Here is a 27,214-nt window from a genome sequence, read left to right as displayed (position 1 = left end):
TAACTTAAAATTATTTTTATTGACAGGTTTTTTTACAAGCATTTGCTTTTTATTACTTTCACTAAAATAAAGCATATAGTATACAGTGATTTCACACATTTAGGAGATAAATAAGTGTATCTTGAATTCTTTAATGCATTGATAGTTTATGTAATACAAAGCTTTTTCTTCACTAATGTAAATTTTAAATACAGCTTGTTTGACCTTTTATTAAACAAACTTTTACCTTCTTAGCATATGTTTCCCTTGTTAACTTACAGATGTTTAAACAAAATTGCAAAACTGCAGTGATATTTATTGCTAGAGATAAAAAGTTGCTGTCTTAGGATGAAACCTGCATATCAAGTTATCAACTGGTAAATTAAAAAAACCCTAAATGTATGCTATCAATTGAACTGATACAGAAAAACTTTAAAGAATAACTACTGAATTTTCACTCCAATTTGTGTGAGTGTAGAATAATTAAAAAAAAATCCAATTTTCATATTTCCACACTGATTGGTATTCATGTTAATTATGGTATTTTTTGTATTTCATTTAGAATTTACAATAAACTTGTTTGTAATTATAAATAAATAGAGGTATAAAGACAAAATCTCATACGGCATTTCTCTTGAAGTTACTATGTTAAATTTAAGATCATAAGTACAATCCCATTCAACTTAATCAAATATCATATGACTAACTTCATGTGCTCAGAGTTTCATGCTGCATAGTTGAGAAAGGAAAAACTTAGGTGGCACTTAGTATCTTTAATGGCACTTCTTTCAGCAAAGGATAGTGTGCATTTGTATTACTAGCCAGGGTTACTCTTCAAAACAGTATTCTAATATATGCATGAAAATACACAGAACACTAAATAAAGCAACAATTCCTATGTTGTGCTTCAAGCTTTAGCTAATGGTACAAGGATCATCATTGCTTGGTTTCATTTCCCCTTCCAGCAATAAAGTGATCACAGCCTTACTCAAGTAGCTGCACGTTCCCTTTTTTCCAGCTGGGTGAGTGTTGTAGAACGCAGTCATGTCATCCTGCAGGAGAGGGAAAAGATGTTTCCTTTAGTGGTGATTATGTAAAGCAGCCAAACACAGGCGAACAAGAGGAACATCACAAATACGTTAAATGCAAATGTGTTTTTCAGACTCTATAATTCTGCTCAATTTTCAGAAATCTCCCATATATACTTACCTGAACATGTGGAAAACAGATTACTAAAATGCATTGCATATATTTCTTTATTGAATTTTCAAGTCCTGTACAGATACCACCTTCTTAATAGTTTTTTTAAATGTATAAAGTGTCAGGGAACAACTGCTCTCTTAAAACATGTAGCTGGATGACTACTATGCTGTAACTACTGTGCCACCACAGTAGGATTGTGAGCCAGGTCCTTAGGTGTACATGTAGAGATACTGACTAAAGATTTATTTGGAAGAATAAGAAATTTTTTTTACATCCAAGAACCAAACCACAGGTAGCACATGAACTAATTCATTAATCAGATCAACAAAATAGGTATCCTTCACTGAACACCTGTTTTGCACAGTTAATGATGCTAAAACATCTGCTTATTCTCAAATTATGTATCGGCTGCTATAATAAAGGTTCAACACTTTAATTCAGGAAATTGGTTACGTCTATTAAACCAAGGGCAGAAATTGCATGGTGAAAATATTAGACTTCTGTAGTTTATGGCTGTGTTTGAAATTACTGGAGTAAATACTTTTGATATTTATTACACATTAACAGGGAATTAACAAAGATCAAAATATTTGCAAGTCAGTTTAGTAGAAGAGCGTAGTTCAGGTGAATCAGGAGTTCTTTAAGCCGTGTTTGTTAGGAAAACTTGAGACAGAATATCATCAGAACAATCCTAAGCAGGCTACAGTTAACTGCCAGTGGGCAGCATGCACCTGGGAATATGGGAGAGTCAGGTTCCAGAAAATTTTAATGTAAGAAGTTGGAATTTCCAACAACATATTCACAACTATAAATTGAGATTTCTTTCTAAAAGACAAAAAGGCACCACTCTTAAGTAGATTTGGGCTTGGAAAAAAATCCATTACTTCAATGGAGGCTAGGGCAGCACTAGTGAAAACTGGATTTTGCATGGAATTTTTCTTTCTTATAGCCATTGGGGATTTCCAGCTTGTCACAGAATTCAGTAGCATATTCAAGATACTGTGCAGAGCTGGCACTTCATAGCCATTTGTGTGGATGGTAAGTCTGATTTTGCTGTAGCTGCAACCACAGTCATTACCCTCCAAAATGGGCAGGCCAAAAGAATTATAATTTCAAGAAAATTGTGTCCTTTTAGAAACAAAGGTATTGTGCAAGGTGGTATGTTGCTAAGGCTGGATATCTGGCTTGCTTTCAAATCTTATTACAAAATGTAGTGGCAAAAGAGTGAACCTTGAAACTTTTGAAAGAATTCTTAAGGAGCACATCCTTCCTCATCTTTTAAAGGAGCTAATTCAGCAACAGGAAGTGCTGTTGTGTATCAGTATGTTAAGAATCAATAGATTATTCAGAGCTAGCACAGATATCTCCAAATACCTTGTGTACAATAAATGCCAGACAGAGCAAGGAAGATCATCCTCAGTAGCACAGGGACTTGTCCCACTGCTTTACTCATTCTTCCTCTTTCAACCAGTTGCCGTTACTACAGAATTTCAAAGATTTGAGGCACCAAATATTTAGAAGTCCTTAAAGCATAAAACCTAAAATCCTAGTGAGGTATATCTTAAAAGGTACTTAATGATCAAGTTTCATTTGGATTTTAAGCCTTAGAGATTAAAAGCTTGCTAGGGTCATGAATGCAACTGTAGCACAAAAATCAGTAGCTAAGAGCAGTTTTGCATTTAAAGTTCCTACATTAGTATTGTTAATATGAGTTCTCTGGTTACTTAATTTTTCTTAGCATCTGTGTACAAAAGATCTTAAGTTCACACTCCTTTGCTGAGCATTAGTTTTTTGTTCATTTTTTTGTTATACTTAACTCTTCTCTGTTCTAGGGTCCCCCCTAATTAATTCTTTCCCCTTTAATGAGTATTATAACTATTTCAGCTTTTCTCAGACTCTCATTTCAGAACTATGTAACACTGTGAGTGTTCTCCTTACCATACCAGTTTGAATTCACAATTCAGCAATAAAGTAAGTGCACATCTTTTATTTCTGCTTATAGGCTCTTTGCAGACTTATGCAGTACTTGGGTATATTAATTTAATATTAGTGTTCAATTCTGAACTCCTATCAACGATTGGAGTGGCATCATTGATCTTACTGGCATCATGGAGACATGGTGGGATGGCTCCTGTAACTGGAGTGTTAGAATAGAAGGGTACAGGCTCTTTAGGAAGGACAGGCAGGAGAGACAAGGAGGTGGGGGGTCACCCTCTAGTCAATGACCAGCTGGGGTGCATGGAGCTCCGCCTGGCTATGGATGAGGGGCTGACTGAGAGCTTATGGGTAGGGATTAAAGGGAAGGCAGGGACAGGAGACATTATAGTGGGAGTCTGCTACAGGCCACTCGACCAGTGGATGGGGCCCTCTATAGACAGATAGGAGCAGCCCCATGGTCACAAGCCCTGGTCCTCATGGGGGACTTCAACCACTCCAATATCTGTTGGAGGGGCAACACAGCAGGGCATAGCAATCCAGGAGGTTCCTGGAAGAAGGACATGGACCTGTTGGAGCGGGTCCAGAGGAGGCCACAAACATGATCAGGGGGCTGGAGCACCTCCCCTGTGAGGACAGGCTGAGAGAGTTGGGGGTGTTCAGCCTGGAGTAGGCTCCGGAGAGACCTTAGAGCGGCCTCCCAGTACTTAGAGGGGGCTACAGGAAAGGTAGGGAGGGACTCTTGATCAGGGGGTGCAGGGATAGGACAAAGGGTAATGGTTTTAAACTGAAAGAGGACAGATTTAGATTAGATGCAAGGAAGAAATTCTTTCCTGTGAGGGTGGTGAGACACTGGCACAGGTTGCCCAGAGAAGCTGTGGCTGCCCCCTCCCTGGCAGCGTTCAAGGCCAGGTTGGACGGGGCTTTGAGCAACCTGGTCTAGTGGAAGGTGTCCCTGCCCATGGCAGGGAGTTGGAACTGGATGATCTTTAAGGTTCCTTTCAACTCAAACCATTCTATGATCTAAGAATAAAAAATAATTCAGAATCACACAGAGTTAACATTTATAACTAACTTCAGTAAGAAAGATAAATTCTGTAAGACAGTAATATTTTACTCACTTGTTTTTCATCTCCCTTTGGACTGCTGTGATCTTTCTGAAAGTCATGAAATGCTTCCTGCACCACTTTGTCCAAGTCCACTTTGTCCTGGAACTCTAGCTCAGGATTTCTCTCCAAAATAACAGATATAACCATCAACAACTAGAATGCAGAAAAAGACTGTAAGACTTTAAATTTGATTTTTTTTAAAATTCAGGTTATATAAAAGCACTGTTAATAATTATTAACATATGCCTCTTTCAAGCAGGAAGCCATTTACTAATGGCACATGTAATAGTGCACAGATAATAGAATTCTGACTTTGATTAAAAAAAAAAAATCACTGAAAAAGCAGGTTTTTATGAAAGATTAACATTTCTGGTGACTACCTAGTAAAGGGCATTGCATAAATGATTGACATTAACATCTAACTTTGCCAGGGAAGTTATTTTCCAGATTATTCAGTTCACTCTGTGGCTGCCCAAATGCTGGTGCTCAGCATCTGGAGAGGATGAAAACCAGCGAACGCTGAATCTCAGCATTTGATGTTCTGAGGCATAATCACATATGGTATAATCATACTAGGACAAAGTTTATAAAAACCAAAGTCAATAGACACCAATAGAACGTCTCGGTTCAAGAGAATTTACCTTCCTTATATTTGAAGGAGGTTTAAAAAAGGAAGGTGAACATGAGTGACCTGTCATAATAGCTACAAGTAGGTATTAAGAGTCTCTTTTGGTCATCTTGGGTTTTGATAATTGTGTTATCTTTTAGTAAAAATTGGGGATGTTCCAGCAAGCAGCATGACCATTAGTTGTTAGCCAGAATTGAGATGGATTTGATTTTACTGTGGAGGAATAATTCACAAGTGCTAGAGGCATATACTTGGGAACTCACAATGAATGCTGCTGACAGCACAGCTGTCAGTTACCAATGGTACAGATGCTCCTGATCTGTTCAAAAAGTATACATTATGTGCAGTGGTGGGGAAGGAGTTTAAACAGCCTCTTGCTTTACTGTTAGGTATGGGAACATAAGGAAACTGGGAGTTAGTTGATTCAGTAGCATAAAGCAACTTACTGGACAACCTCAGCAAAATAGGAAGGAAGAATCTAGCACAGGGCAAACTGATATTTTAGAGCAGTTTTTCCCTAGATCTAGAAAATTGTTAGGAAAAGGCATGGGCTACGGACTTTGAAGGAAAGCTACTTTGGAATTATTCTTAGTAGTTTTCACCTCCTGTGACCTAATTGTATTGGCACTGTCATTAACGCTTATCTATTTGCTAAAGGGGAAGAGCATCAAGAACTTAGTATATTGTGAACATGTTAACAGGCACCTGTTTAATCATACAAAATCTATGGAGAAACCACTGAAGCAAGTGTTCATATTTAAAATGCTCTTTCTTCAAATATTTGAGCCTTGGTTACTTATCTTCTTTTAAGCTGTAACATACTCATGTACATTATAAAATTTCATTTATTGTAGGCCACAGACCTCTACAATAATTTGTCTATATTCCGGCTGGTCAATATTTTGCAGCATATCTTCAACTAGAAGGGAAAAATTCATTTCATACATCGTCATATCCGATAAAGTTGGTTGCTGAAAAACAAATAATACTTTTACTCAAAGATGATTTGCATTAAATCAAAACCACCCCCAGGTAGAGACTACATGTTTGTAGAATAAATAATACTCAACTAAGAAATACGACTACTGAGGATCAAAAAAGGGAGCAGATTTCAGAGTCCCAGACTTGGAAAGGGTCTTCTAGACTTATGCTTTTATAAATGTGTTTTAGTAGCAATAACTGACTTCCATTTTATTCTAATTGTATTTTACTCAGAACCAAAAAGAAAACTTGAAAATACTTTTTTTAGAAAAAAAATCGTACCAGGAACAAATTAGCCTAAGTAGTACATTATGGCATAAAATAGACATTAGTGATAAAGTAATACACCATTAATAGTCAGGTAGAGCAGAAATAACTGAGCATCTCTGCTGGTTTTACCTGTGGTAGAAATTTCCCTGCCACTATTAAACCATTAGGAGTTCTTTCTAAGATCTGCCACACCCGATCATAGAATCCAGCAGGAGTTCGATTGAGACAACCATCTATCTGTCTTCTGTTCAGCCAGCCTCTGTGGACAAAGAAAATTGAGAACTTGAAGGAAAAAACTGTTACAGATGTAGAACCAAGCCCTGTTCTGTGGTGCAAGCCAGTAAGGTAAGCGGTGACATCAAATACATATTCATGATGCATATGCAGTATATGTTGTGCTTTCTGGTAAGTTACACTCTAAAGCAAACAAAATCAAGATGCTCAGCATATAGAAGTTAGAATGTTATTCTTATGTGTGTATTTGTGCTTTAAGTAACTGGAGAAAAAGAATTAACTGTGAAATCTATCTAGTACAGTAACAGTAGTAGGCTGAATTCATCATGTCTAATCAATCTAAGTCACCATAAACTAAAACATACAGAAGTCACTGTGTGGTACCTATGACAGCCAAATTTATACACAATGAAAAAAATCAGTATTAACTATAACATTAAAATTTGTTTTATCATACTACAACAGGCAAAACAATTCATTATATAAACACAGCTCAATGAAATTCTGCATCTATAAAATACAAAATGCAATAGATGATGGATTAGAAACACCTATCATTCCAATTCAAATACCAGGTTAGAAAAATGCATTTCAGCAGGATTGCTGAAGGTAGGTTCTTTTATGACAATGTGCAGAAAAACAAGTGACCTGTAAATCCAGAAAATCCTCGAGTCGTTTTGTTAAATTAGAACTTTGAACAAATTGAGTTACATTCTCCATAAATTACAAATTTTGTTTGCCTTCAGAAGCATACTGTCTCTGCCTTTTTTTTTTTTTACTTACACAGATGAAGTCTGGAATTCAATTTTCATATTTTAACTTCTCAGTATTACTACAGTAATGGGGCTTTAGCCAAAACGTTTGAGACACCAATTTTAAGAAGTGGCAGTCATGCATGTGATTTTAATTGGTGGATTCACAGTACACAATTAAATCTCGTGTAGCAATATTGCACATATTTGACAGAAGAGTCTTCCTAAAAGTTACTGTCTTTAGTTGGTTTTTAAATTTTAAGTAGAAAATCTCTTTTTACATGGTAAGATAGTAGTGAAAGCTCCCCTAGGAAGCAAAGCTCTGATGAAAAGCAACTAATACTTTTGTGTCTTAGTTCAATATTCCTCCAAAAGGGCTTTTTAAAAAAATGTTCCATGTCTTCTCAGGTCACAAACAGCTCTTTTAGAACCTTAATAAGAGGGACCAAGTACATCAAGGATGCAACTTATTCAGGAAAGGAAAGGTGGAAAGTTTCTATACCTAAATATCTGGATATCTGCAACTCAGGAATCAATACAGTATTATTACATATTATTTACCATTATGGATTTGTTTGGGGTTTTTTTAGCAAAACTACATTTAAATTGGCTTGGCTACATGGCTTTCTGTATTTCAAAGACCTGGTTCTGGTAGGCTGTTTGAAAAGAGAAAGAAAAAAAAAACAGGGGGAAATGCCCTGGGCAACTTTGCGATCTTTGTTGTTCTGCAGAACTTTTGTAGCCTAGCTCAAATGAAATTCAGCACTAACATTTTTGGTTTTTTAGTTTTCCCTCCATTTGTATTGCTAGCTTAGCTTGAATGTTCACAATAAAATTACTTGTCAGTAAAATTACTTGTTTATGTAGATGCCAGTGTGTCTGATGAAATAACAAAAAGCTCTTACACTGAAAAACCTTAAATACTGGAGAAATGGTGAGAATTCCTTCTGAGATCTGACCAGAGAGGAGAACTCTACTTCTGACAACTCCATGTGCGTTCTCACACTTCAGTTTCTAGTGTAGTTGGGAGCTACACTAAGATGACCAAGCAAACAGTGTGGTTGTGGTGTTTTTTAAGTATTTTTTAAAAAAAGAGAAAAAAGTATCAGTAAGTGATGCATCTTCTGAACAGGTTTGAGCTCTAGGTAACTGGGATATGCTTTATGAAAACAAAGGAGATATTTAAAGTTAAGGGTTTAAAGCACTTGTGATACAATAGCTGTCAGTGACTTACTATTGACTTCTAATTACCACTGCCATGATCAAGCCAATATGCAGTGGTTTTTTTCATGTATAACTGTATTGGATTAACATGACAAATTAAAAAAAAAGTCTCATAACTCACTTCTCAATAAAACACTTCACTGCCAAACACTTGTGCCTTCTATGACAGTTCCATCTCATTCTCTGTACAACTCTGTCCTTGGACTAGGCCAAGAAAACATTCATAAAAACAAAAAGACAAATTGTAATAGAAATAAAAGGTTGATTTCAAAGAAAGAAGCATTTGAAGATGTCAAAAATACTCTGACGTATCTAAATTACTATGGTAAGGAAGAGAGTCCTGTACACTGTATGAGAAAAATGAGTTTTATAACTGCTTGGACCATTAAAAGAACAATGCTTCATTTTAAAAAGGCTGTTTGCAGTCTCGTAACCTACATAAATAGGTCAAAAAGAGTGTCAGTGGAAGTCTGCACTCTGTTGGCGAGATATATATACATATATATGGTATAATATCCTGGAGCCCAGTGTAAGAGGTAGGAAAATAGCAGAACTTTTACCTTTCATGAAAACTTGGAGAGAGGTTAGTTGTGGAGAGACTGTTAGGGAGGTAAATACACCACTAGCCCTTCACGTATGACGAATTAATTGGCAGTGAAATATTGTATCACAGTAGCAGACATTTTTTCTAAAAATCACAACAGTAGGAAAAACTGTCACAGAAAGAAAATATAAGGAGACAGTGCTCTGTATTTCCTGTCAGGAAAAGAACTTTTAAAAACAATTCACTAATGGGTAAGGAAAAATGAGCTCGTAATACTGTACAGGAAGAGTTAAAAGACAGGAAGTTTTGAAGGACATGCTGGCTAGCTTTTGTACTCAGATAACCCCCAAAAAAGAATCTTCATCCTCAGAAAATCAACCAGACTGCTCTTTGCTGACCCAGCTATCGTATGTTAAAGGAATCAAAAGCAGAAGGCACTGTGACAACTCAGCCAAGATGTCTAATGAAGGATGGTGCTCAAATTGCTTACTGTGATTGACCAAATTGTTTCCTAAATAGCATAATATTTAATGGAAAATGCTGCAAAGAGAAACCTAGGGTGGTTCTGCTAAGGTTTTACATGAATAATGGCAACATCAACATGAGTAGAGACAGCAACTAAACAGCAAGCATTAATAACCCCAACCAATACAGTGAAAAGCACGTGGGAGAAACAAAGTGCATAGTCAGTTGGACTGAGAGATTCTACATCACACAAATTAGATAAGAGAGAGCTTGTTTCTCAGGCACTGTAGATGAGGAAAAAAACAATGTGTTCTGAATTAAGCAGGAACCTAAGTAGTATGATGTGTGGTATATTTCCTCTTTGCTGAGAGCAAAGGCCATCAGTCAAGGACTACAGAAATGATCAGCAGTATTATGTGCCAAAATTTAATCTAACTTAACTAGAAGTAAAACCTACAGGACGACTTGACTTTACTCTTATCAAAACAGTTAATTGGAAATATTGGAATTTTATCTTCTGTCTTGTACACATTGCATCACAATGAATACTCTTTTTGGCAGCCAGTTACAGCTTGGAGAAAAGATTACAAGTTTCAGGCAGCACCAGTTTCTCCTGAAAATTCCAGACAACATCTGTTCTTAATTCATAGAATAAGCTAGAAGAAAGAGGACACTGAAGAACAGACAGACCGTTCTTATAAGTTACTTAAGTAGATGGTATTGAGTAATTTTTGGCTCCTTTCCCCACAATGTAACGCTTTGTATTACTGCCAAAGTATAGAGATTACTACTATGAAGTAAGACTTTCACAAAGATAAAGCTGAAAAGGGAAGATGCAATATAAAAGAAACAATTGTAGAACCTGGACAAAGGTGAAAGAATGAAAAAGTGCATTTTTGCTACCTTTTGTTAAATAAGTATATTACTGATTGCAGATGTCTGGTGATTTCAGGTGTATACAAAGTAGTTCAGAAATGAAGACTACTTAACAGCCTACTATGAATGAAAACAGGTGCTACAGACCCACACATCTCATTACCTCCCCTGCGGCTGTGGTTGAAGAATATCCAGCAGAAGCTGCTTCACTTCACTAGGGGACATCTGGTATAAGTCCTTGGCTGGCATATCCCCAGCACGGATTTTCAACTCATACTTCATAGCATGGATAATCCATCTGAAGTAAAGGGAAGAATACATCTATTAATTAAATACGAAGTTTCCAAAGATGAAAATTAGTCTAAGAATCATAAGAATTCCACATGATCCTGCTATTTGGCTGTCATGACATGAATAAAACATTAAACAAATACTCTACCACTCTTACTGTATTGTGGAATTTACTCAGATTTTGTGTTTGTTTGCAGTATGATACAAACTGAGAGGGATAATCCATAGATTTTAAGAAACAGGTTGTGAAGCATGCTTTTCATAGGGAAGATGCATATTCCCCTCTGTCCCATGTTCATTAAGACAAACATTTACCTGCCTTTTGATGTTAAAATTCCTACTCAAAATTATGCTCTGACAGTATATGCATTTCGCTGATGAGTTTTTAAAAAACCGTAAAAATCATATGATTTTACATTTAAAAAGTCTTCAGGGCTTACTTATAGTTTTAGCCTTTGAAATTCCTTTTTGCAGTCTTCACACTTTTCTTTCTTTTGCTACTCTCTTGAAAAGATCTGATTAAATTAAAATATGGCAACAGTGAAGGTTTTTCAGCCTTAGGTATCAGAGAGGCAGAACTTTGCAAATTACTGAAGGAAAATGCTGAATTTTATTCTGCACATTATATAAAAACAGTGCTACAGCCTCTAATATAGTATCAAAGATGAAATAATGTATAGATACATCTGAAGCAAGATAACAGCATGCAGCTCAGTCTCTTACCATCTATGTTGCTTCAGTTCAAGTAGTTATTATGATCAAAAGGGAAAAGAAATTTAACTAGTTTTTCTTCAAACAGTCCATCATATAACACCTGATCAAGTCTGGGTTACATCAAAGACCCTTGCTCTGTTTATCAGAAAACGCAGAGTATTCCTGAGAGTTACCTTCTTACCAGTACAGCCACATTGCACAGGCATTTAATTATTTAGCCTACAAGGTACAGAATACTTTTTCTTTATGTAAGTCAAGTCACAATCTTTTCTGAAGGATTCTCGGTAACTACACAGAATTCTGAGATGTCAGGCCAGCTGATTCAGCGTTGCTTTAAATTTGAGGTTTCTAGAACCATTCATTGAAGGTGCAAGATACAAGAGACTATTAGGCAATGTGGACATATTACATTATCCAGAACACGCTACTTTTATTTACTTTAGTGGGTGAATAGTGTCCTCTTGTTACTAAGATCAACAAATAGAACTGGCTTAGGAATCAGTTCTTTTTTCACTGATGACTCAAAAGTATCTGCGAGGAAGCATTCACCGGTATTTTCTCTTTGCAGTGGCCCACAAAACATAGCAAAGTTGAGAGTGGACCTCCTACCAAACTCTCCACTGATAAAAGGTGGGTAGAAGTCAGTTGGTTGGAGGTTTTTACAGTAATAGGGCTGTCAGGAACTTGATCTATTTTAACATGAAACCCTCAAAACAAATCAATAACAAGACACTAAATCAAATCATTATTAAACTGGAATGGTGTTTCCGCAAGAAGGTTAATTTTGCTCACTGGAGTGGGCGATAACACTGAAATAAAGGAAATTGAATCTCTAGCATTAACCTTGGAAGAAAGAAAAAAAAATTGCAAAAAGGATTAGCTATAGAGAATGAGAAAAGGGAGGAAAAAGGAGTAACATGGATCTGTAGAGGGTACAGAAAAGGTATTTAAGTGCAAAAGGATAGATGTCCTTGCAGTTAAATGTAATACAGGTGATTTGAAAAGTTTTTGGGTTTATGATGACTGGAATGTACTGCTAAAGTAGAAGCATGAATCTTGTGTGCTAGAAAAAAGACTGCTGGTATCTACCTCCAGTGCTGAAATGCTGTATTTTCTCTATGAAAAAAATATGGAAGAAGGAACACTTAAGTTCTAATTTTAAAGCATGCTTACTAATTCTGTAAATCTCAGTCAGCACCTGGCCTCTTCAAAGTAGTACTTATTCAAATGCATCTTTCTCTTCCTAAATGTGAAAAAATAATTAATTTCTGTAGATAGCAATGTAAATGCAGATACCATGGAATATAACACTCCAGTACAGACTGTTTTTAGGTCACCTTATCAAAGACCTAAATACAACAATCCAGTAGGTAAGTGATGTTTTAAACTTGATTCAGGTTTGTGGTTCCTAAGTTATGTATAACTTAACCTAACCTGTTTAGTATAGAATTGGACAACTATGTAGCTGATGAACAGTCAGGAAGTGTTGTGTGTGTCTGTAATAGGGCTACTTTTCAGCTGGGGTGTGTGTGTGTGTGTGTTTTGGGGTTTTTTTGAAGAACAGGAAGACATTTTTAGCAACCTTATAAGACAAATCAGGTTTTTTTTTACCATGGCACTTAAATATTTTTGTGTAGAGAACTGCTCTTGAACAATGTCTTTGTTATGCCAGATATCAGATATACATATTCACCAAGTATCAGAAGTATACCTTGGTGCCTCAAAATATTTTAGGAACAGCTGTAATGGTAAATACTTTTGAACTGCAGAAGCTTTTATTACCCAAAGTCTCCATTACAGACAGCACTCTAAAAGAATAAGCTATCTTTTTAGGCAGATCATTGTGCTGAAACTCTGAAAAGAAATAGTTTAAGCACCTTGAAACACCGTTTCCAAGGGATTTGTTGCTCATGGTTGCCAGATTTTTAAGACTGGTTTAGACAAGGCTATATTGTGAGCTGTGCACTTATTAGAAACAAGAGAATGCAACTAGAAGCATGTTGACCTGGAGGAGAATTGTGTGGTTTCAGAAGGGAATCAAATTCATGCTGCATCTTTCCTAGATTATTACATTTATGCAGTCTTTACCCTTCACCGATTTTCCCCAAACCTATGTGACATAGGTGACTGACTGCTCAAGTGAGCAAAAAGCTTTTAAAGGCCTCATATAGACTACACTTTTCTCTCCTTCTTCCTCAAGTCCTCAAAGTCTCAGACAGTAAAAGCTCTTACTGTCCTCTCTACCTCTTGATTCTTCCCTCCCTGCCAGTACAGCACATCCCTCGCCTCCGGCCCTGTCCCTCTAACCTGCCCAATAGGTGAGCAGGCAGCAGCACACCCTGTGTGCATCTACATTACCTGTGGGACACTAAAGGAAGAACCAGCGTTTGGTTTGGTTTGATTCATTATGCTTCTAGGACTCTATGTCCACATCACATGTTTAGCAGTAACGAAATTCATGCTAGTTACCAGCCTTAAGCATGCACAGCTACACCTGTACCTACTGCTTGATAAAAAGATTTCTGTAGAGATTGCCTTGCTGCCCATGCACAGAGAGCAAACTGTGAGCAGACTTCGTATCCACTCTGCAACTGGGAAACTGGATGGCACCCAGTGTGTTCTGTGTCTGCTGCCACGTAGGAAACTGTCTCAGGAGCATCACTAATACACTTAAGTGCTTACTTTATTATTTCAGGTAAGGATATGAGGCCAGTTACAGTCTAAAACAGAACCCCTTCAACCCACTGCACTGCTAATGGAGACTCACGTGTCTATGCCAGAGCTACACACAGTCTGGCTGACCAGCTGGCCCCTGCCTCCTTGGCCACTACGTGAGCCAGGCAGAACATTCTGCCTGTTGGCTGCCGGCAGGACAGGGTGACCTGGAGGCAGCATACTTGCTGCTGCTCATTTGCTGTACAGAATGCATCTAACCCACTACACTGGTTTTGGTTTTAAAGCTCGAATGTGATAGGGATCAAGCTTTGGAAAATCCTATAGTTTACTGTATTAGCTGTAGGAAAGCTTCAAATGGGCTATTAAAAGGACTGCCCTTCCTCCACTTTACACTGTTGACTGGCAAATTTGAGATCAGTTGTGTCCCTGTTTTTGGCACACTAATTTAAAGCAGGCTTCCTAGAAATGTAAAATTGAAGTATACAAGTTTTGCTGCATCATCTTACTTAAAGCATTTTTGCAATGTAGCAACAATCTCTGTTGAAGTATGTATGTTCCCCTGCAATACTAGTAGTAAGAACAATAGATACCCAATCCGTATCTTCAGCATGCCACTGAAAAGTTCAGGTGAATTTGAGATGATCCAGCCAATATGTATGACAAGTTCCTGCTGAACTACGGCTTCTCTTTCATCTTGCAAATGACATTTTTCATAGATGATGTTCTTAATCACTCCTGGGGATAAGGGATTAGAAATAACTTCTTCCTCTTGGCCAAAAGCTCCAAGTGTCACCTACAGTATATTGAAAACAATTCAGAAGATATGGACAGGAATAAAAACACCACAGAAGCAATTCAGAAATGAAACTACATGAACTCTGCTTCTCTTGTTAAAATTTCATAATACAAAAATAATTTTATGTCAATGACTGAGACTTGTGAACACTGTTAAGTCGGATGCTATTAAAACAACAAAAGTCACTAAAGACCCCAGTAAATATGGAATATATTTTTCCAAAAGAAAATAAAAATACAAGACCACTGCTTTGGTTTCAAAACTGGCTGTATAATCATGGCTGTACACTACATTTAGATAGTCTTCCATTTCTGACATTTCAGCTGTGGAGCTCACTTAAAATTCAAAATTAAATTCATAGTTTTGTTTTCTTATTTCTAATAGCATCCTAAAAGTTACAGCCTTCATTTTAAGAAAATATATTGCTGGTACTGGATTGTTTAACCAAATAAAAGGAATTTTGTTAAAATTCTGATTTGCTTTTAATCTACTGTCAGTAAAAACACAACAACACTAGATTTTCTCCTATAATAAAGATCATTATTATAAAGGGATCAATGAAGACAAGTTAGGTTAAAGAGTTGAAAATAAACAGCTACAAATCATGCTGCATGTAGGTGCAGCTTCCCCTATAGCTGTGTAGCGCTAGAAGCACATACCCAGATCTGAGTCTGGAGTAAGACAATGGTAAACCTGTCATAATAGTATTTCATACAGGTAAGTATACACAATACATAGTTTAATACAAGAATACATAATATTCAATCACTGTTATTTGGAAACAGCTCTTCATGAACTTAATTTAAATTATTGTGCTGGGATTAAAAAAAAAAAGTCCTTAGGAAAGGAAGAAACACTCATGATTAAAATTTAACAGAAAACTAAAATCCTACAAGACTTTTTGCTCCATTGCCACCCATCCATTGTCTTATGCTCAGTTACAGAGAGAGTGGCTACATCTTCACTAGTCTTAAAAAGAAGCTTTATTACTTGACTCCATCAACTTTTGTGAAATAAGGGGGCATCTATATAAAATCTAAGGAGTTAGGTAAATCAAGCCTTTTCCCTTCTTATCTAGACACTGACCTGTCATTTCAGTATTGTTTTCTTATTAAATAAATTTATTACCCCATCGTATATGCAAGTATTAAATATATCTTTATTTTCTCTGGATTTTTCTTCCTCAGTAAGGATTTTTTAAGCCATTGGACACTTTTAAAAGAAGCAGAGGCCTTCAAAATTAAAAAGCCAATTTATTTAGTTTCTCTGTTATCATTCCTTAATAAATTTCTGAGGAGTAAAAACTTACCTGCTTGCCCTGAACTAAAACATTAGTAATAGATGGTGCAAGGCTGTCCACTAGTTTACCTAAAAGACTTGCTGCGAAGCGCACAACAGACCTGAGGGCAGAAAACAGAGCAATCCCACTGCATATCAAAAGCTAGTTTAATGAATTCATATATGTTTGAAGTCTGCCACAGCAGAGGTCTCAAAACTAATTCAATACATACATACATTATTTATAAAGTGGAATTCGGATCAGATTTCATGTAATCCTCCATGGATTTCCATTTTTTAGTCTAGATACAGGTTAATGGATCAAAAATAAATTTAGTTTGAACTCATTAAACTACCAGCTCCACAAAAAGCTTGTCGTTCTTTTCTCCGTATCATCTTGAAAACAGACACGTAAGAGATGCCAGCTTCTCTTTTATGACATTTTCATCATTTTGCACTATAAAGTCTATTTAAAGAAGAGTTAGAAAGATTTTGCAAGAGGAAGTACAACATGTAACACCAAGACTGGTTTTCCATGCTGAGGTAGTATTTCACATGTGTAGTATGAAAAGAGTGACTTGTTTAAACTGCTAGGTTAAAAACTAGCTGTAACGTCTAGGAAAATTTTTTTTCATATATCCAGTTGATGGTTAAAGATATAAATACTTTTGATAATTTTCTGACAAAATACAAACCTAACAGATCTGTATTTGAGCTTTTCTAGCACAGGCTTTGAGGCTGCTAAGAATCATTTATCCACAGAGATAATGAACGAGTTGTAATATTCTATAGTGTTAGTAAAAAATTCAAACAGTTGATGTTGATTCCTGTGAAAACTGCTACGCGCTTCTTAAGATCAAGAGCAAAGCATTTAAAAAATGCATTAGCCGATACTATCAAAATGCAATTAAGCAAAAAAAAAAAAAAAAAAAAAATCTCACGGAGGTCCATTTCAGACTTCTAGCCACTTTACCTGTTTCCCATGTACCAGTAAAGTAGTAATATGTGGGGTTATAGAAGAAGAAAATTTCTGTGCAAATGCAGCACTGTAGCGCAACACCAACCTATAATGTATGTCACATGGCAATCATGGAAGAGAAATGAAAAACAGTTTACATATTTTTTTCTAAAAATAATTTTGATTTTTATTCTTCACAAAAAATACCACCAAGGTATTCTGGTTCTACCTTATTATTGGCAAAGGCCCATTTTACTGTATGAACAGACTAAAATGAAAAATGAAAAATAGTTTTTATATTTACAGCCTCATCTGTTAGGAATAGTTAACAGAGTGAGAGAACAGAATTCAGGACAGGCTCAACTCATTTCTTCAATAAAAAGAAATGAAATTTCTAGTGAGCTTCAGGGCAAAGAAATTAATAACAACATGCAAATACCAACCTACTTGTTGAAACCTCTTAAAGTTATTGTGACAAAGTCAGGCTTAAAGCAAATTATTTTGGGGCAACAAACTGCAAGTGTATCAACTGAATTGATTTATATTTGATCACCAGCATTGCTACAGAAAGCTATTGATAATATTTTATCATGCCCTGGAAGAAGTAAGAATATTAGTATTCTTATTATTTGAATTTAACAAGAACTGTACATTAGCAATAGCAGTCATAGCAAAACCAGCTTATTACTCTTTATATTTTAAAAGGTAACAGTAAGAAAATACTTCTTAATTTTTTTAAAGCACTACAGACCAGATCTTCAGCTGCAATGAACCAACACAATTTTGTCAGTAAAGCTGTCTTTTTTCTTCCCACCTTTAAGTGCGTAAGGATCCGGTTTTACCTTCTATGAACATATTAGGAAAAAAATATGATATATGCATACAAACCAGAGCTTTTTGCTGCCAGCTCTTCTATAGATTCTTTCAATATGCTCAGCAACAGTACCTAAATGCATTTAAAAAAAAAAAACCACAAACAAAACACAAGCAAAAAAGATACACAGGTTTTTATTTAATAATAAGGTAATTTGATGGCATCAGTTAATTCTGAATCAGCTTTAGTAAAGCACTTAACTATTGTGCTTTAACATCTAAATTTAGATGCAATCAAGTCCTCTATCATCCAATTGTACGTTGTTATGCATGAAGCCCAACCAAATTTCAACTACATTTGCTGCTCATGCTATAGAGACACCTATGATATCGCCTGTTTTCGCAATATAATGGGGAAAATTAATCTACGCACGGATTTTGCCTATAAAAGTAAATCCCCATTGTAAGGTACATCCTCAAACTGCAGATTATGTTTTGGATACAGGATGTAAACGCTCTCTGCACTGCCTTGCCTCTTTGTTGAGCTAAAACAGGGACGTCTTGTGCTTGGCAGTGTAGTTCACTGAAGTGGTGTTATGTTTGGACAAAGTTTGGAATAGCTGATCTTCAAGATGTGAGTTGTTTTCAATTTTGTATATGAACAATAGATCACCTGGTTAATCATGTGGGACAAGACTTTCATTTTACAGAAAGTTGGGAGAGTATGAAAAGAGAGGATCTTTCACTGCTTTGCAGCTCTGCCCTCAATAACCACAGAGATACTCAAGTGACATCTAAGCTGGCTTTGGTAATCAGGTGTATTACAGCACTAGTCTTGTGAAGCTAATTTTCACTGTTGCAAAGTACATCAGGGGATATTGGACAGACATATAAGACATATTACTGATATACTACTCTCCTTCTCCAAGCTGATTTTCTGTGTGCCAAAACCAAAGAGAACATTTTATGAAGTGTTTCATATTAAAGTAGCATCATGCTGTACAGACATGACCTAAAAAAGAGAGGGCAGGAAATGGAAAGAGCACTGCTTCTAAGTCAAAGTAGCTAGCCCAGGATTCAGAGAAGGCATGAAGTATGTGAATTACACTAATCAGAACAATAGATACCATTCTTTGTCAGCCCACAGTTGACTGTAGTGCATCAACTTGCTATACAAACATCTCTTCAACTGTGCGGGGGTCAAGTGGAGACCATTATGTTAAAGGTAAAAGTAGTGACAAACATTCCATTATTTAGACTTCACTTAGCATCTAGATTTTAAATTCTCGGATGGAATGGCAGTGTTTTTCATGCCGGGCACTTACTGGTGAACAGTAAGTTCATCTGTAACAACAGTAGTGGCAGTTGACTCACAAAATCATAGCCTGTGCCTTGCAGCTGGAACACCCAAGGTTCTTCAGCTTTTATTTTTAGATCTATGTTTTATTGATTGTGTGATTATTTAATGTCAGTCTCAGTAATCTCCAGTTGTAGGAGGACAGGAACTTCTAGTCAGTGACTCAGACTGTTTAATGCAAGGTGCATATTAAAAAGGTTATCATCATCTACTATTTCATGTGGGATAGCACAAAAAGGTCTATACAAGTTACCTCTGAACAGTCAGAGGCACAACAGCACTTTTTTTGACCAATATGGTTTCAAGAGAGTTTTTAAGTTCATCATCACAATCTAATGGTCAAAAGTGTTTATGCTGATTGCTTGCAGAGGTTAGTAAGTCTGCCTCAAGTTGTTTCCAGATCAAAGGAGGACACAATCTAAAAAGGACTAAAGAGTGCTACTGAGGCTCTCAAAGCCTGACAACAGTACAGGCAACAGTGGCAAAAAAGCCTGCTTCAGAGGCTACAGTGTGCCTAAGGCTTAGATTCCAACCATGACTTTGGATTCACACTGCATTTCAACAATGCACTGTGTATCAGCCGATAAATTTTATTCCACTCTACATTATCTTCCATGACATTTTTAATATAGCAATAGGGATATAATGTATATCTATGTCAAAATGACAACTTTCCATCAAAAGAACCAGCTGTCCCATATCAAAATTACGAAGCAGGGCTCTATAACATGAGGTGGTAACTTAGATTGCTCAGTGAATAACTAAGAGAATATTATTTGATCTTAGCATTCCTTTTTTTCTGAGGAGCGTTCATACATACAAAGGCAGCTAATAAGCAGTCTTTGGAAAAAAAAACAAAAACAAAAAAACCCCACCAAACCTTGCAGCACAAAAGCCACAAGTCTCAGTAGCCTCTTCTGAATTATTTCACATGAATTTAAATCCTGTGATCTAATACAAAGCCATAATACAAAATTAGAGTAAGCTCCATAGATACACTGAATTATTAAGTCTGATTGAATAAAAGTAGAATAAAAATTCAGTACAAAGCTTCACACATTTCTGACTCTTACAGACACACAAACTTGTCTTTAGTTTCAAGTTTTCTATACAACATCAAATCCCCTGTTTTTTACACCTATGTGTTTAAAATAACAACCAGATACAGCACCGGTCTATAAACAATCTGAAAGAGTCCCTATATTTAGCAGCTCATTCCCCACCATGCTATGAATTTGCCTGTCCTATTTAATGCAGAAATTACTTTAAATGGCAAAGAAAATAGCTACACTACTGCTTTCGTGCATGGCCATTATTCATGTTCATTACAATCAAACATACAGCCAGTTCCTGAAATACTCAGGATAGTCAAATGAAAGAAGCTCTTACCCTCCTTGGTGATAAAATTCGGTCCTTCCCTTTTAAGCAATATACTCAAGAGTAATGCTTGACTTGCTAGGCAATTGCAGTCCTTAAAAAAAAAAAAACAAAACAGAAACAACATAATCACAAATAGCCTTCAGATTTTCAGTGAAGCAAAACCAGAAGAGCTATTAAAAACTTCAAGTGAAACTAAAGGGCCTTTTTTTTTTTTAATTAAAAAAAAAAAATCTACAAATTTTGTTTTTAAGGGGACTTCACAACTCTTTCATAGCCTATGTATGCTGTATCCTTATCACTGCTGCTTGCAGAGGCTTCCCCATGGTTCAAGTTAAGTTGTAATAATTCAGCCTCAGAAACATTTCCTGATTTTCTTTTCTTGGGTCCTGTTGTTTACAGTAGAAGTGCTTGTAATGACACAGGGAACCAAGTAGAATACTTCATGTGTTCCTGTCGAACACTGGATCTAGAAACAATCACTGGTACTTTTCTTCTCGATACAGGAAAAATGCCAGATTGGAACTTTCCCTTGGTATCTTTAAGAAATCAACACTATCAGAGTAAATACCAACTGTTGAAGTCTTCTGAATTTTAAGTCTAGCAATAAAATATCTATTCATAAGTCACATGACAAATGGATCCCCTTCTAGATGGTCATTTATTACCAGAAGATGGTTTGGGTAGCTGGGAGAAATGGAAGCCGACAGTTACAGCATGAAGGGCCAGAAAGTTCTGTGATGTTAAGATAAAGGACTGTCAAGAGGAAGATTCCTCAAGTATGAAGAGGAACATCAGACATTTTATATTACTAGTTATGTTACTGACATTGAACCATGACACTACTCATGTTGATTTAAGTAGACTGCTGTTAAAAAGAATACTAGCACATAATTTTTAATTTCATGAGAATGAAGTTACACTGTATTTTTATCAAGTTTTCTTACATTCAGTTTCTGCAGGATCTCATATGTTGACTTGTTTTTCCAGTCATTAATATTTACATCTGGTTGCTGCTCCAGTTCAGAAGCATTTGGAGTACTAGACTGTCTCTTGACTTTTGAATGTTTTGGAAGATCCAACTCCTCCAAACTCTTAAATACAGGAGGCCTGAAAAATAAGTATTTCATTCCTTCATAGCTCAGAAAATGTTTTAATTATCAAATACTTCATCATTATTATTTACACATAGCCTTACTCTTCTGTTTCAGTGATTCTTAGGAAGTCAAGTTGTTCAACAACTGCTCCAGATATTAATGTCTGAAATGAAAAATTGAAAAAATTAAAAAAGATGCAGAAATGTATGTAACTACATAGTTGACTTTTGACCTCAATATGTGGTAGGTGGTTTCCATCAAGAAAGTAGTTTCTTTATCTACAGTTCCAAGTATCTTTACACTTTCAGAGTATTTTTTCTTTCTTAAAATCTCACTTAAGACAGCAGAAGTGTCTCAGGGCTGCTGGCTCTTTTTTGCTGGCATTCTGCTATTCTTTTGCCTGCAATGTACAATTGTGTTAATTGCTTAAACAAGCAATGTCCAGCCCCACCTCCACAAACAGGTCTGATGAAAACACCTGAGATCAAGGATTTGCATTCCTCAGAGTCCTGCATGATACCCATGTTCTGGACCATAGTGCTCATTATTTCAGGGATCACTGAAGGATGGATAGTTTTCCTGCCACTCAGTGATGTTTCAGGAAAACACAACATAATAGCATTTCCTACTCTGTAGTCCAATTATCCAACTTAATCCAAGCATCCCTGCCCTAAGTTTGTACATCAAATGCAGCTTACAAATACTTCTCTCTCAGAATATTACATACCTGAAATTTAATGTTGATTTTATCTGATGTAGTCATTATGATTCATTCACTCCAAATTTATATGAATTTCCTATTTATATACTATCAGATGAAATGTACTACAGCATTTTTAAGACTGCTTTCTGATGGTTCTCATTAGCTAAATGAAATTGCGTGTGTATTGTGAACTTTTAAATTCCGTTTTCATTGTACACAAGTAAACTATTGATCTGTTACACTGCGAGATGACTGAACATAAAAAAAACTGCTTTGCTTTTATTGCTAGTGTCGTTCATCCTTTGACTTGCATATCTGCTTGAACTCGTGACAATGAAGGTGAAAATCAGAAAAGAGCTACAAGTGTACATTTTACAGGAAAAAAGAGCATTCACCCAGTGAGAGACACACATTCTGTCTCTAGGTACGTTTAACATATGCATCTAAATGAAGCAGCTGAATACAACTCACAAAGATTAAATGTATATTTTGTTGGAATAGATGAATTATTTAAGAAAATGCCATGAATTAGACATGTCCCTTTTCCCAAATCCTCCCCATAATGAAACAAGACTGTTTCCAAAACGTGACAACTGTGCAGTAAGATTGAGAGATTGACCTGATGGAGAAATCATACTATATTCCACCAATAAATGCACTGATCACCAACATCTACCACTGGCCTTAAAGCCAAATAAACATTTGCTTGTAGTTTTACCATGTACTCTTTTTAATGGATAACAAATAAAGCAAAGACCAGTGACTGTCAACATCTTAAACACTTTGAAACTACTAATTACTTTTTTAAACAAAAGAATCTTTCCAGAAGGTCAATGAGTATGGAAGGGGAAGTTCACTCCCTGATGACTGTAACAATAAGCACACATTATGTAGATTGAGAAATTTCTCACCTGATAATACAGCAGTTTAATCAAATGCAAGGCAAGAAAGTCATTGCAGTTAAATTAAGAAAAAAAAATAAAAACCAGAACAACAAACACTGTAGACTAATGAAAGGTTTTCCATGGACAGTAATGGCATTTGCTATAGAAAAAGTCAATGGTAACAGGAGGGACTACATGACCTACATGTGACCAGTAGAAATACATAAATATTTGAAATATTACAAGAATCTCTTAAACCATTATAGTATTTAATTCACAAATGACCCAGCTCTTCTACAAATTCATGATTTTCTAGGAATCAAGAAATGATGACTGTGTCTTTGGTCTTCTCTCTTACAAAAAGAAGGATTCTTAACAGGTGTAATCTAAGATTAACTAGCACATACAAGTATCTAAAACCAGCACCTGACTTAGTAATTTTCACATTTTAATGAAGTAACGTACCTGCTTTAAGATTAATTCAAACAGCAAAGATGTTAAAACTAGATCTTAGTTCTTGTAAGCATTTTAATCTATGTGAGGCACTTCCCTCCCCCCCCCCCGCCCCGTTGAATATCTAATCAAAAGAAATCCCTCAATGCTTGACAATTGTGGATTTATCCTTTGGTGGTAATTTCACAAGATTGCTGAACATAAAAAAAACCCTTCTCCTTTCTGAAAATCCTCAGTGACAATTATCACTTTCAAAAGACTCATCAAAAGAAATTAAAATAAGCCCATAATTCTTTAGAGATCTAACAAAAACTGTACCAAATGTCTTGGGTCTTGGCTCCTTAAATTGATGATACTAAGCACAATACTTAGAAGTCACATGAAAAACAAAAGTAATGAATACATGTACCAATACTAGAAGGTAAGAACACAACATTCAGGAAAAGCATCATACCTGTACTCTGTCAACATGAACTTTTACTCCTCCAACAATTCCCTTTCTAAAGGCTGCCAACATATCTAATATTGGATTGAATCTGCTCCCTCTGAAATTTGAAACAGAATCCCATTAATCTTGCAATTAGGTAAATACCACACTGCAGATAATGCTTTTATCTCTCTTTACCTTATATTGTCCTCACGGATAAGTACAACAAACAGTGGACGACCATGCATTTTCCAATTCTGCTTAATGAACTGCAGTGCATTCTAGGTAAGAAATAATACATTAGTCAGCCCCCCCCCAAAAAAAATACACAAACACAACGTACCAGAATACACAAGATATTAGAAGGCTGTCTTAAAATAACACCATGGAAAAACCCAACAGATGGAAAACCTCTTAACTAATAAACCACTAACAGACTTCTTCAATACATATAAGATGCTTTCAAGCATTGCTATTTCACAAGTTTTCTGAAAATACTCCTAGCATATATATTGATCACAGACTAAACCACTAGACAGAGTGTGGTATACTGAACTACATGTAATGACCTAGTAAGTATGCATGGGAATCCAGGGCCCTAGCATGGAATAACCAGTACCACCTTCTATGCACTGGAAGTAGCTGCTCAAGCACAGGGGACTTGACAGGTAAGCTTCATGCTGCTGCCTGCCTTAAAGCTAGGGAAGGAAGGCAATTTTTAATATTTGTGCAAAGTCAAGTAATACTTCCTCCAGGTCAGGCTTTCATATTGCCCTTAAACAGACCAGTCTCGTTCATCTTTCCAGCCAAGAACATTTGTTTTTCCAAAGAAACAAGTAATAATTTGCTCACTGCACTACAGCATTCCCAATCACTTTTGGGTGAGGTTTTTTTGTCAGATAGAGATATTCACTAGAACTCGTACTGGGCTGACAGGATATTCATCTTAATACACTTTCCAGTGTAAACTGCAAATTTATTTTTGTATTAGAAGAATACACACTATACAGCGTTCCCCTTTCAGTCTTCTATTTTATCGAACTTCACAGTTTATTCTTCTACAGACTCTGTCAGTTTCTCAAAGGAGAAGTTACAGATAAATACCTTAATGTCATCAATCAACATCATAACATCCTGAGACATGTAGAAATCACTTAGATCAAAAATGATTGAGTAGCAAACTACAGTCTTTCCCAGTATGCGATAAATCTGTTGAGAGAGAAAGCTTCCATTAATCTTTTCTTTAAAATATTTGAAGCACTGAAGTAGCTAAGAAGGAAAAAAGGTATTTTGAAACTATCGAAGTAATAATCAATGTAGAACAGTTGAGTTAAAAAATAAGATAAAACCTACATATCTAATCTTAGGTACTCTGTTTTTTAATAGGTATGCAGATCTGCATTCTATTTCAGTTAAAGCAGTTCACTCCATCACCATTCAGCCTGTTTTGGCCAAGTAATACTGTAATTGGATGTCTAGGAAACTTACAACACTTTAATAGTAAGACAGAGCATGCACATTCATAATAACAATATATATTACAAGGACTTTAAGATATATGCATAAAATAAAATTACATTTCAATTCTATTCAGAATCATTCAATGTTTATCTGAAATATACATCAGTAATAATAATAATAATAATAATAATAATAATAATAATAATAATAATAATAATAATAATAATAATAATAATAATATAAACATTTCTTGCAACAACCTTTGATGTTCCAAGGCATCCTATAGGCCTGTCTGGTCTTCCAGATAATCCCAATTTGTCATTGACTCCCAAATGGAAGTAAGCCTGTGAGAAAGAATTATAAAAACTGAGGGAAACTCTGTAAGTCAGTCATACCCTCCAGTGTAACCCATATCACTTCTGGCAGACCAGTACTCTGCTGTAGATGTGTTGTAACAGTTTCCCTTCCCGCCAAATAATAATTTTGGGAGGGTGAAGGATTTTCACCTTACTCATGAATGTGAAAATACAGTTAATACTGGTTTACATTAAAGGAGAGATGTCTTCATTAAGCAGGACTGCTGGGTAGCATCCTGATGCTATGATTAGGACACAGGGGGGCAACTTCAGGCTTGGGCAAAGCACCAGAGTCCTTCCTATCTGCATAGTTTCAAAATTCAACTATAACTTCTTGTTTCCTATATTAGGAAATGTATTATATTAATATATATTAACTCCTATATTATTTTTACCTTCTTACTCCTATTACTTTTCTAGTCTATATAATTAAAATCTTTTTCAAATCCTCAAATTGCTCATTGTAATTATTTTTTTAAAGGATCATTTGCATTTATTGTCTGGCCAATTTTGCCTTCTGTAATGCTTTTCCAAAGTGGATACAAAGGTAAAACAGTAATACAGGAACTCTTTAAAGATCTTTATTCTAATTTTAGTAAAGGCCTGCAAAATTAGTGCACAACACAAGCAAGAGGGAATTATCTCATTATTCATTGCTTGATTCTTTTTTGAGTTAAATTATGTATGCCTGGTATTACTTCAACTGATATAATTTTGTAAATCTTGCATATTAAAGACAACCTTCATTTATTATAGTGTATGAAAATAAAAACATAAAAAACAACCAAGCTGTGAGCAAGACAGTATAAATGTTATCAGTTAAACCAGACTGAAAGGTGTCATTGATTCCTTTTTTGGGCTGTTTTACATAAGGAACCCAACATTACTAAAACTTCAGAACACTCAGAATTCAGAACATTTTCCTAAGCTCAATCTTTCTTTATGTTATAGGAAGATAGTTCAGAAGCAATTGAAAGTGAACGTTTGAACAAATACTACACTCAATAGCTTTTTACTGCTGTCAGCTTGGGGCCCTCCTGATACTGCCTATGCTTCCGCATTAATACCAAGAAAATAAACAAAATTACATACATCACCTGTTCATCCAGACTAAGTAATCGTATTCAAGTGGGAAAGGAATGGAGACATCACAACATTAACAGCTTTAAATAACCCATCTATACATGACAAAACCAAAAGAATGTTGAACCCCTTTTTATAATAAATAATGGAGACTAGCAGAATGGCAGTAGACGTTATAATTTAACACTAAAAGGACTTCATTCTGCTAGAATGTAAAACATAAAATGTGTTCTTAACAAAAATAGAACTCCAGTAGTATTGTAATATTGTCTCTTTCCTCAAAGACTCTT

At 35.8% G+C, this 27,214-nt stretch overlaps 1 protein-coding gene across 8 annotated transcripts in view; it reads right to left on the bottom strand.

Moving 5' to 3' along the window:
* Nucleotides 1-27,214, bottom strand: part of PHKB (phosphorylase kinase regulatory subunit beta) — an 86,008-nt gene continuing 58,794 nt past the window's right edge. For 7 of the 8 annotated variants that reach the window (XM_074839182.1, XM_074839184.1, XM_074839180.1 and 4 more), the window contains 15 exons: nucleotides 25,746-25,829; nucleotides 25,129-25,233; nucleotides 24,223-24,305; nucleotides 24,052-24,142; nucleotides 21,659-21,720; nucleotides 21,408-21,570; nucleotides 20,473-20,554; nucleotides 17,802-17,859; nucleotides 15,987-16,077; nucleotides 14,472-14,674; nucleotides 10,364-10,498; nucleotides 6,235-6,364; nucleotides 5,718-5,825; nucleotides 4,239-4,379; nucleotides 1-1,031 (listed from right to left, as the gene is read on the bottom strand). In XM_074839182.1, coding sequence (XP_074695283.1) covers nucleotides 894-1,031; nucleotides 4,239-4,379; nucleotides 5,718-5,825; nucleotides 6,235-6,364; nucleotides 10,364-10,498; nucleotides 14,472-14,674; nucleotides 15,987-16,077; nucleotides 17,802-17,859; nucleotides 20,473-20,554; nucleotides 21,408-21,570; nucleotides 21,659-21,720; nucleotides 24,052-24,142; nucleotides 24,223-24,305; nucleotides 25,129-25,233; nucleotides 25,746-25,829 — 1,674 coding nt within the window. In that variant the 3' untranslated portion in view covers nucleotides 1-893. Of the gene's footprint in view, nucleotides 1,032-4,238; nucleotides 4,380-5,717; nucleotides 5,826-6,234; nucleotides 6,365-10,363; nucleotides 10,499-14,471; nucleotides 14,675-15,986; nucleotides 16,078-16,928; nucleotides 17,020-17,801; nucleotides 17,860-20,472; nucleotides 20,555-21,407; nucleotides 21,571-21,658; nucleotides 21,721-24,051; nucleotides 24,143-24,222; nucleotides 24,306-25,128; nucleotides 25,234-25,745; nucleotides 25,830-27,214 lie in introns of all 8 variants that reach the window. The other variant, XM_074839181.1, reaches the window with a different exon arrangement.

The sequence above is a fragment of the Strix aluco genome, chromosome 14, assembly GCF_031877795.1.
Source record: "Strix aluco isolate bStrAlu1 chromosome 14, bStrAlu1.hap1, whole genome shotgun sequence".
Taxonomy (NCBI): domain Eukaryota; kingdom Metazoa; phylum Chordata; class Aves; order Strigiformes; family Strigidae; genus Strix; species Strix aluco.
Note: the sequence above shows the minus strand (reverse complement) of the source record. Positions and strands in the feature narration are given on the sequence as shown.